The 12,350-nt window shown below is 43.3% G+C and overlaps 1 protein-coding gene across 1 annotated transcript in view; it reads right to left on the reverse strand.

The window, feature by feature from the left end:
- Positions 1 to 12,350, reverse strand: part of PCNX2 (pecanex 2) — a 213,885-nt gene that overhangs the window by 136,852 nt on the left and 64,683 nt on the right. The window contains exon 13 of the mRNA XM_045537011.1: positions 6,348 to 6,519. Coding sequence (XP_045392967.1) covers positions 6,348 to 6,519 — 172 coding nt within the window. The remainder of the gene's footprint in view (positions 1 to 6,347; positions 6,520 to 12,350) is intronic.

Below are 12,350 nucleotides of genomic sequence, written 5' to 3' on the forward strand. Positions count from 1 at the left end.
CCACAAAAGATGTCCCCTTTATAATACTTGGTTCAAAGCAAGTATGGGACACAGGCCCTATGGAACTGCTCAACTCTGTGTGAAAGTAAAATTTTCTACGATGAACATGGCTATGATGACAGGACCTCAGATTGGAGTTGGAGCCCTGTTTTAATACACACGGGGATTTTGTTGTGATGACGTTTGTGGCAAGATTTCAACCATATTATATAAAATGAGAGTGCCTGAAAGCAGATTTTCTCACTCAAATAGGCAATAAAACACAACACTGATATGCTAGACATAACGATATAAGACAATTTCTTTTCCACTTTTTATAAATGGAACTAAGAGATATGAAAGATATAAGAAATAAACAGAAATTTTAATTACAGAACATATAAGTCATGAGCATCGAAATGTTAATCCATAAACTTTCAAGCAAACTGAGTATTTCCTCTTCTCTTAACTTTGGGGCTCAACACCTGGTATTGATGATTTTATGCTATGCTACACCTTCCAATTCCAGGACAAGGGCAGAAGGAAGGTGCGATGAGGTTTTATTAGTTCGCCCTCCACAGTGCTGAGTGTGTGTGTGTGTGTGTGTGTGTAGAGAGAGAGAAGAAACCTACCCTGAGAATGAAGAACTACAGGGAAGCATCTGCATGTGGAATGATATTAAAAGGCAGACAAATATCCGAAGCTATTCAGCAAATCACAGGTAAGGGGGTATTCTCTATGAGAAAGACATTAGCCAATGCAATGACAACTAAAGTGAAAAGAATTGGAACACAATAAATAACAGCATGAGGAAAATAAAATGGTAAGAGACACCAGAAAGCCATCACTGAAGATGCCCTGGCTGTGAGTGCAGAATTGGAATTTAATGAAATAGCAGTCAACAGCGAGGGCCAGGCACTAGATCTTCTCCAAAACATATTGGAGTAGGAAAGCTCTAGTCTTTAAAATAAAAGCTGTGGAGGTGGAAGGAGGGGAAGGCGGAGTTCATGTTTCTCATCCGTCAGATTGCAGTTAACGTGAATGAAAAAGCAGTCAAATGCTTGTTATGTTAGCAGGGCTTTTGAAGAACTGCATTTAAAATTGCTGAAATTATTCTTTTTTTCCAAAAGCAAAAAATAACAAAGTCCCTGTGGTTGTTCGCAATTTTCCCTGTGAACAAACATTTTTTGTTAGCACGCCACTGAGTGGGTCTGTAATTTTCTTTCACTTCTTCCTAACTCCTTATTTTCCTTAATAATAATTATCATCAAGGCAGAAACTTCTGGTACAGATCTTTTCATGCAAAATTCATAAATAAAAATATTATAATTTAAGCTTATTTTTTGTTATGTGTGAATAATATGAATTATTGTATTTGCAGGTTTGGGGTACCAAGCATGTAGAATGAAAATATGGAACTAAAACATATGGAGTCGATGAGAATGCATACATTGTATGTCTTCAATGTACACTATCTGTGTATTAACTAATTGTCCTATTATGGACTACTGAGGCCAGGAGACAAGCCTTTGTATAAGACATAGAAAAGGGAGATTTGAGTGTTCAGGGAAGCATGGGTATGATGCAGTACCTGGTCACAAAATCGCCACTTATGAGGGTGACATTATTGAAGCTGCATTATCCTAGGTAGGAGTTTAAAAAAACCACCAAGTGCATGGACCCGGGCTACAAATAATGGCCGGTTTCATTTTTGCCTGAACTTTTTCCATGCCAGGGAACTCCTTGCTTCACTAAGCAACCTACTCTAGTATAGGACAGCTCTAACCCAAACCATTTTATGGGTCTTCCTTGCACTGAGCTGGAATCTACCTACTACCTGCTGGGTCTAGTTATTATGGATACAACATCCTTCTCCCTTCAACCTGGCAGCTTTTATTTTTTTTGAGACAGACTCTGGCTCTACTGCCCAGGCTGGTCTCCTGGCAGCCTTTTATGATCTGAAGCTATCACATCTGTGTGCATCTAGCACCCAAGTGTTTCTTCTCTGGGTTGGACATCCTCAGTCCTACTAACCAGCATCCAGACCAGCGTAGCCCACGTGGCTATACTCCTCTGGGCACACTCTGGGTTTGCTACTGCTCCTTTTGAAATACGGTACTGAGAACCGAAGACCTCTTGGCTTTCTCACCCATAGGATAATTACAGAGCCAATCTCACCCAGAGGCTTTTGCTGGTTACCCAAATGGAAAGCAATAAAAATTCCAGCCCAGAGTTCACTAGTTGCTGAATGAGCACACGAAATGAATGGTAAGAAGGACTTTCACCTTACTCCTAGAAATAAAAATAAAGAAGTTTTCCTTATAATGAAAGGAAAGTGAACAAAGTGACATTCTGAATATATATGATCATAAAAGAAAATTATATATTGTCCTCAATGTTTATGTCTTCTTCATTTGCCTTAATTTTTCCTTTTATTGCTCTATTATCTGACATTTGCCTCTTGCCTTTGAGATGCTCCTCTCCTTACTTTAAATATGACAAAGAGCTTCTCCTTCTGTCCCCCCTGCACCGTGTCCACTTGACTTGCCACCTACCACTGGCTCAGGCACTCAGTCTTCATGCCCAGGGGCCGTCCTCGCTCCTTTCCTGTTCCAATTCCTCTGCCGCCTCCTCCCCCTCTGACAGGGTGATGGCGCTAAGCTGAAACCAAGGGTGGCAGCGGGTAACAGAAATAGCACCAATAAGGCACTGCTCCAGGAAATACTCAGGTCCCCTGGCACCTGCCAAAGGAGGACCAGTTCCACCCAACACAGCGTGATAGGCACAACAGCACCTTTGACTGAGGGTAAACGAGACAGTAAACAATGTCACATGGACTTAGTTCTTGCTTCTCTCTTGTCCTTTTTCCTACATGGTCCTTGTTATGGGTTGAATTGTGTTCCCACAAGAGATGCTGAAGTCCTAACCCCACCCCCCATAACTGTGAATGTGGCCTTATTTGGAAATAAGGTCTTGGGAGACGAACAAGCTAAGCTGAGTATGTTAGGGTCCACCTCGGCCCTCATCCAACATGACTGGTGTCCTTATAAAAAGGGGAGAAATTTGGACACAGAGACACACAGAGGGAAGACCCTGTGAAGACACAGCAAAAGGACAGCCATCCAGGAGCCAAGGAGAGAGACCTGGACAGGCCCTTCCAGAGAGCCTTGGGGAGGGTGTGGCCCTGCCCACGCCCTGATCTCCGACTTTGCCTCCAGAGCTGTGAGACAAAAAATTCTGGTGTTTGGAGCCACCCAGTTGGGGTAATTTGTTATGGCGGCCCTAGGAACCACATACTCTCCATTTTCCTCCTAATCCTTTGTTTTCTCCTAATTTTTTCTTCTCTTCTTCCTAGTCCCTTAACATAACAATGGCAGCAGCTGTAGACTACTTAGATCCCCTGTCAGTTGAAGAAACAGAGGGTGAAGAAGTTCCACAAAGAAAAAATGACTTTGAATTGCCCTTGTTTTCCCTCATGAAGTCAGGAAAATAGTATTAGCCTCTATCTCCTCCCTCTCTTTCCCATGTGTTCTGAATTTGTTTCACAGCCTTTTCTTGCTCAGTGCAAATTAGTATGTTTAACACATTCATTCCACAGGGATTGCTATTGTTCTATTTTTCTATTTATCTTTACCCTATAAGTCATTTAGTTGGCTTGCTGGAATATTTATCAACATTTTTGCTTGTCAGTGTTGACAAGCAGACAAAAATATATAATAGGGAGAAGTTTCCAGGGGGGAAAGGGAATTCCAGTTAAAAAGATAAGAATGCTCCCTCTTCAGTCCCTAATGTAACTGATTTGAAGAAAAATAAAATTAGATTGTGCGTAGCTAGTAACACATTCTAGAACAAGAGTTACTGCTAAAAGTAAAATCTCAGGCTTTTGCCAAGTACTTTAAGGTCTTACCTTTTGAGCTTCAATAACATCTCACATTCTAATACCATTTGTAAGTGTGCCATGCTAAGACAACTACACTTATTCAACAGAGTTGACTTTTTTATAGTAGCAAATTTAAAAAAAAAAAAAAAAAAAAAAAACAGGAACGAAGGAGAGACCTAGGTACAGAAAAGCAATTTGTTAATGGAATACATGTCATGCGCTTCTTCCCCCAAGTATCTTTCCATAGATCATTGGCAAAAGGTCCTTATGAAGTCTCAAGTAATTCTAAGGGCTGAGTTAAACCATGCAAATTGCCTATAGCTTTCTCTGATTTATGAATGGGAAGCATTCCAAAAGTTCCTTTGTGCATTAATCTCTTTAGTACTTAAAGCACAGTCTTATGCTCATGAGTTCATCCGTTCAACGTCTGTTTATTTAGTGCCTGCAGATACCAGACACCACGGAGGAGTGAGTGGAGAGAAGGCAGGCAGGTCTTTGCCTCGCCTCCACTGCAGATAAGCTGGTGAGGGAGACAGACATTGATCAGACATCACAAACATAAGCAGGCTGCTACGAAACGGGTCAAGGGCTATGAAAATTATGGGTTGCTAAAGGATGGAAGATGGGACCAAACTCAGGGAAACGAGGTGTTGTTAGCTAGTGTGGTTAAGGGTGGGGGGGACAGTGGAACAGCTTCCCAGCAGAAGGAACACACATACGGGGAGATGAGAAGAGGCCACAGATCCTCGTGACCTCCGGGAGGTGGCACTCCACCAACACTAACCCACGTGCATGACCCGGGGAAAATACGGCCATGAAATACCCAAGATGGAGTGTGGGGTGTGGAGAGGGAAAAGGCAACACTTTGGTGTAATGTTTCTTGAACATCTTCCAAAATCCTTTCATGCCCTCTCCACCTCTCAACCCAGGTCCCTGTGTGCCCTTGAGCTCTGGACCCCAGCACTGCTGTTTGCAAAAAGATGACAACAGCCAAGATGGCACTCCACAGTGTGTGCAGTTATGACCGGACATCTCTGTCCACTCAAACTGACTCCTTCATTGCAACTGGCTGAAGGGGGAAGATGGGTGAGCTAAGTTATAGGAAGGTGAAAATGACTGAAAGTCTTTCTTGTTGTAGGTGTGTGTGGGCCAACCAATAGAGCATCAAATGGGATTTAAGAAAAAAAAAGTAAAGTGAAAAATATCAGGAAGGGTAGAAACAAATATTCTCAAGCACTGACTAGGTGTCTAATCATGGGATCTGTTCCTATTTTTTTTTTCCAACCTGTTTCTGTTTCCTCATTGAACTTAGAGATTCTCTGAAAAATGGTGCATAACACTTCGGCATTAAGAAGCTACTCAGCTCCTCACATGATGTGACCGGAAGGGAAGTGCTGAGGATGCGTGGAAAGCGGGCTTGCAGTGGGTTGGGTGTAGGGGGAGGGAACAGTTTGCAACCAACGCAGCAGGAAGAGAAATGGGGAGATGGTAGTTGGGAAGGAGGCCAGAGGGTAGAATGCCTACCAGAGTGTTCACCTATCAGGAGCCCAAAGAAAGCTTACACCACATCTGAGCACCCTCCCCAGCTCCACTGGAGAGATTCGAGGGGCTGTCGCAGGGGGTGCAGAAAGGATGATATGGGATCTGTGGCTTTGACAGTCTCCTCTTGAGTAAGATTTCTAGCTGGCAAGGGAGACATGCAGGAGTGGTGTCTTTGGTAGCTGCCCTTTATCAACTCAGTTGGTCAATGTGATCACAGCCAATTACAAGTCGGCAGGTGTGGAAACCCCTTGATGTCTTTACAAGAATTCTCTGAGCAGCTGCAGTCAATACTGTGCATAATAATGACACTAACAGCTAATGCCTGGTGCCAGGAACCCTCTATACGTTCAAGTACACTAACTCATTTAAAACTTGCAACAACTTCTGAGATGGGACATATTTTTGTCCCCATAGTACAGGTGAATTATGCCTGAGGTCACACATCTAAGTGAAGTGGCAAAGTTGGAATTCAAACAGCCAGCTGTCTAGCTCCAGAGTCAGGGCTCTAAACAATTACGATATGCAGGTGATGTGTTTAAACACAGCATTTGACATCAAACACAGACCTTAAGGCAAGTAAAGGGTACCAGTAGAAGAGCGGGTGACCAGAGAACCCAGGACTCCACCTGGGCTGAGGGCCATGCCTGTTCATGCTGCCACCTGGGTGGCAAAATCACCCAGCAGACGCCATAGCAACTATTCTTCAGATACCACAGTGCTGCGACCCCTTGGTCATGGATATCAAAATCCTTTAAATTAATTCCATTATTGAATGCTTTGGGGCTGAGGCTCCCAGACAGTCTTCTGCAGAAGTAGAAGCCAAGAGGGAAATGCACATCTCTTCGTCCAATAGTCAAGTAAGGCAGCTTCTCCAGTTAGGATCCAGAAGATAAAGGGAGACATACCCTTCCCCCCATTTTTCCCCATAACCCCAAAGTTAACTCACCTATTAAGTAGTCCCTAGCCGACTGCAGGGACACAGGAGAGAAGAGCTTCAGGCCATACACAACGTAACTGGGAGGGTGCCTGGCTTTGGCCCCTGTATCAAGAAGCAAAATAAGGCCACACAGCACACAAAAATAGATTGGTCTGCTATATGTTATGATTTGGTTGTGTCCCTAGAAAACAAACACAATTTCTGAATGGTACCTTTTATTTTGATTAAATGTCAAAAGCCTCACCGTCAGTAATTTACACCATATCGTACAACTTATACCATATAACACATTCTCCGCCCTCCCCTACCACAATTCATTCACACAAAATACCAGAGAGTAAAAGGAAAAAACAAAAAAAAAAGCCTGATGCTTATTGTGTTAAATCAGAATGAGAATATCAAAAAGAACATTAGGCTTCTCAATCTCAACAAGATTTACCTAAAAATGTAATTACCATCTTTGGAGAAAATCAAGATCTAATTCAATGCTTTCCCCAACAGTGCAGCTTCCATTCATTTTGTTCATTTCAAGTGCAAAACTAATTTAAACCATTATTTGCTCTACACTTGGGCTCCACTAGTAATAAGAAATAGAATTATAAGCTGTGGGCTTCAATTTCCTAGTGTCTCAAAAAGCAAGACAATACTGGTGCAAACTTATACCAGCAGAGATTGCATAAAAATCTTAGTATAGCACAGTGGAATGATTCAATTTAAAAAACTTGTTATTTACACTACGTATACAGCACTTTCCTCTGAGGGGCACCAAATATTTAGCAGACTTCATCTTAGCACTCTAAATATTGTTATGAGGAGAAGCAGAAACACTTTTTATTCTTCCTGGATAGAAAAATTAAGAACAAGCTACAACATCAACTTTCCAGGGCAAAACCAACACAGAGTTTACATCTCACAAATCAACGCACAATTCATAAGATTCAAAAAACCAACAAAAATGAATTAAGGGGAAAATACCCTTTGCAATTCATGAACTACCTTGAGCGTAAAAAGTAAAAATTAAAGTGCTATGGTTTCAGATATGGATATTTAAAGTCACTGCCTTGAACATATTACATTTAGAAACGCAATTTAAGTTGCCACTGTTTCTATAATAGAAATGGTCCTATTCTGAGATGATCTTTTAACAGGTAGGAAAACACAGTCTGTCCACGGAGCCTGGCTATGTTGGGCCCAGAGTCCAGGCTAAGTCTTGAAGGATATTTGCACCCTTACGAAATTTTCTTTTGAATCCAACTATGTCATAGATTAATGGGCATGGGAATACTTTATTTGCATTTTAAAAAAATGAAACTAAAGCCTAAGTTAAACCTAAACGCATTTCTCATCAAGTGAACAGCAAAATAAATTTGTTGTTATAAATAGCTATGCAGTGTACAAACATCCATGCAGACGAGACATTTCCTCAAACTGACACTGTTTACGAAATATAATTAAATAACTACTTCCCCTTGCTCTGATTTTTCCTTCATTACTAGGAATTAAAAGTCTTTAGCTTTCAACAAGTCTAAGATATCATGCTGGATCAAACAGTATCAGGCAGGAGAATGCTTTGTGTTTGCAATTTGTGAAACGAAGCTTAAGGCATACTTACAGAGAGCCTGCCCTCTTCGCCACGTTCCTGCTTCACCCCCTTTTCCCATCTTACGTTTAGGGTCCCCAAACCATTCTAAGCGTACTGCTAACACACGGGACATAGGTCACTTCTATTTGCCTCGATTCCTGAAATCCCCTACTAACAAAATGCCCTTCTCTCCAGTTCCTACTGTCACATATGAATCAATCACCAAAATCCCCAAGGACTGATTTTCAAATTTTTTTTCAGTAGAAAAACTCCGCACAATCCACCAGATGAAGTCTGATCATAATCTCTTAAACACTCGTTTGACTCGGTTATTCCTCACCTGTTTTTAATTTTCGAACACACTTGGGCAGCACCAGCGGAACTCAGGCGTGGAGCGTCTTGCCAGGCCACCGCACAGGAGCAGATTTATGTGAGCATGTGCGTTTTCCATCAGCCCCGCGTCCGCATAACCACGGCACGGCCCACGTCACGTGCTGGTCGCGGGGCAGGGGAGGAGCACCCTGAGCATCTAACAAAAACTCCAGGGGCCCCAGCTGGGGAGAGCAGGGCACCTGCGGCTAATGACGAGGCCATCCTGATTAGCCTCGTAGGGAGAGAGTGGGAGGGGCAAACGCTTTCAACATCGGGTTGTGATTCTTAAGGGGAAAATGTCTTATAAAGAAGACGGGGTGTCGGAGGGAATCTCAGAGGGCCCGGGGCTGGAGCGCAGCTGGGCCCCAGAGGAGACTGCACGGGGGCTGTCCACGGCTGGGCCAGGCCACTGCCACCTGGTCTCAACTTCGCTGCATGTACCAGCTCCAGGTGTCACCCCATGGGGCAGAAGAGAGCCCCTGACACCCACTGAGTGTGCGTGTTTTCATCACTGCTGCAGGCAGAGGTCCCACTACTCTTTCTGATGACTGATGAAAAACAACCTCAGCGACAACAGGTCACGTTTACCTGGCCTCTCCCGCGTCCCAGGCACTCGCTGCCCTGCTAGTCACACGTATTCACGTGGCTGATCCTCAGAACACCCTGAGAAGCACACACTGTGCTCATTTGGACAAGCGTAAACTGAGGCACAAGGATGGAGAGAGAAGTTGTCCCAGGCCTCACAGACAGAGAATGGTGGCAGAGTAAGGATCGGGGACCCCCGGCTGCCTGACTCCCCACAGCCACCAGGGGATGAACCCATCTGACGCTGGATCCCTCAGGCCCAAGGACTCGGCCTGACTCCACGAAATTTCATTCATAATCATCACTCTTGAAACACAGAATGGGAACGTTACTCATGTGAAGCAAACCAAGAGAGCCGGGAAAGCATTCATAGTAACTTTGGGGTGTCGGCTTTTCCCAAAAGGACTCTGGGCAGAGCAAGGGGCCCCTTACCTGCAGGGGGCGTAGAAAAACCACACCTGCTCTACCCAGCCCGCTGCTGCTGTGCTGTGACAGGATGGTCACCTACACTGAACTCCCACCACTGCAGTGAGGGTTCGCTGTGTTTTACGGTTTACACCAAGACATCACGGTGGTGTAGCTTAGTTTATTTAAAGATCATTTCTTTGTGGCTACTGATAGCTTCTTTTGTATGTCGGATTTAGCAGTTCACCTGTCCATTTAGAGTCAGCCTACGTGTTTGCAACTATGCACTTCGGTGCCCCTCGTATGTGGAGCAAACACGAGAGCACTGGGGATGGGCACCCGCCACCCCCGACAGCAGGTAATCTGTGACCCACACTTTGTGTGTACAAAAGAGCCCAAAATATTTTAGAGAAAACACTATAGAAGATAAGTCTCAACCGAAGGGTCAACTAATTCCCAACTGGTTACTACTCAGATGCTATTTCAGTTTAAATATGGTAGAAATTTAACAGGCTACTTTAAAAATTGAAAAGATGCAGGCAAGTAAGATTCCTTAAGCTTAGTTTATCATTTAATTCTGCAGAACAATCTAGTTTAGGACCAATTTCCCAACTTTCAGGTCTGTGAACCTTGACTAATGCAAAATGGCACATGCAGCTGCCCAAGGCAGGGGGCAGCAAAGTGGGCATCAAAGTGTTCACTAAGCACCGTCCAGAACATTCCATTCTGCTACCTCCTAGTTCACACTATTTCCCCACTTCCTCAGCATCTCCCTCAAAGGCAGTGAAAGGTATGAGAAAGGGTGGTGACCTATGTTCTCCCTTTCATTAATGACAGAAATTTAGGATATGAGAATTAAAAGAAGGCAATTTGGAATGGCTCCTGCATTCAACTGTACTTTTCTGAGCAAAGTAAATATACAAATATTATTTGACTTTGACTTTTAATCAAGATCCAATAAATTGACCTTATTATTCCTAGGATTAAGGATTGAGAAATTATTTCATGTCATTCAAAATCCTTCCTCTGGCAAACTCTACCTTAGCCAGATGATCAAGGTCAACACCAACAGTGGTAAGTCACACTGATAATTTGTACCCTTGACATGATGTGGTCGTGATCAACATGACATTTCACCTCTGTGATATTCCTCCTAAAAATCCATAATCCCTGTCCAGTCATGAGAGAAACATCAGATAAATCCCAGCTGAGGGACAGTCTGCAAAATACCTGACCAGTCCTCCTCAAAACTGTTCAGGTCCTCAAAAACTACTATGACTACTATATTGCCAGCATCTGATCCTCAGATTTCTTCCAGTAACCTCCCCAAGCCCCAGTTTTTTTGAGCTTTCCCAGACCTGTTTCCTTTTAGAATCAGACTAATTTTTTTCAGACCTAAGGAAAATCTGAGAAATTGCTACAGCCAAGAGGAGCCCAGGGAGACAGGACAGCTGAATGTAATACAGTATCCTAGATGGAATCCTCAAGCAGAAAGAAGACATTACCAAAGATTAAGGAAATCTGAGTAAAATGTGTACTTTAGTTAATAATAATGTATCAATATTGGTCCATTAATTATGACAAATGTACCACATTGTGACTAATGTAAGAGGTTGATATACGGGAACTGGGTATGGGGGTTCTCTGTACTACCTTCCCAATTTTTCTGTAAATCTAAAACCATCCTAAAATAAAAAGTTTATTTATAAAAATCATTTGCAATGATTTCTATATAACCTGAATTGGATACCAGATGTCTTCGTTGAATTACAGCAACTGTAATGGGCTAGAACACATGACAAGTTGCAGCCCAAGCTCTTTAGAGTTTGCACTGTCAGCAAGGAGTCAAGACAAACATACAGAGTGCAAGGAAACATTTAAGAGGACTTGGCATGCTCTAGAACATGCCCCGGACATATTACAAAAATTGCCCCATGCATTCTACTAAACCCAACTGAGGTTGTTATGATTATCCATATTTTGCAAACATACAAAAATACTACTAACATTTTCTAGGTGCTTCAGGGCCAGATACTATGCTAAACACTCAGAGGAATTACATTGTTTCAATCCCTTATAATCCTGTTTTATTATTCTTCTTTTGCAGAAAAATCTAAGATTCAAAGAAGTAAGTTTCCTGAGCCCCCACAGCTTGTACATGGCAAGGCTGGATTCAAACCTGAAACCTACATGCTTCCGGTTACCCCACTGTTTCTCAGTGTGTGATCTGAGGTCACCCCCACCACGATCACCCTGGGATGTCTATAAATGCAGATTCCCGGGTGCTGCCCCAGCCGTGGGGGGAAAGCAGGCTCAGACTCTGGCTGGTAGAGGTGATCCCCATGCACACTGCTTCAGTCATTGCTGCCTCTCAGAAATTCTACTGAATTTTGCTTTCTGGGTTATCATGAGTGGTTACTGTTATAAGCATATTAATATTCTCATCCCCCGTTACTATATTGCTAGTCTCTGATCCTCAGATTGCTTCCAGTATTCACTCCCACACCTAACCTTTCTAAGCTCTCTCAGAGCTGTTTTCTTTTCTTTTATTCTTATTTATTTATTTATTTTTTAATGGGGCAGGGTCTCACGCTGTCGCCCAGGCTGGAGTGCAGTGGCACGATCATAGATCACTGCAACCTCAAACTCCTGGCCTCAAGCAATCCTCCCACCTCGGCCTCCCAAAGTGCTGGGACTACAGGCGTGAGCCACTGCACCCAGCCTCATACATGTTTAATATGCAAACAGAGAATATTGAAAAGCCGGGCGCGGTGGCTCACGCCTGTAGTCCCAGCACTTTGGGAGGCCGAGGCGGGAGGATCATCTGAGCTCAAGAATTCAAAATCAGCCTGAGCAAGAGTGAGACCTCGTCTCTACTAAAAACAGAAAAAAATTAGCTGGACAATTGAAAATATATAGAAAAAATTAGCCGGGCATGGTGGTGCACGCCTGTAGTCCCAGCTACTTGGGAGGCTGAGGCAGGAGGATCACTTGAACCCAGGAGTTTGAGGTTGCTGTGAGCTAGGCTGACGCCACGGCACTCTAGCCCAGGCAACAGAGCAGGACTC

This window comes from Lemur catta, chromosome 25, assembly GCF_020740605.2.
Source record: "Lemur catta isolate mLemCat1 chromosome 25, mLemCat1.pri, whole genome shotgun sequence".
NCBI lineage: Eukaryota > Metazoa > Chordata > Mammalia > Primates > Lemuridae > Lemur > Lemur catta.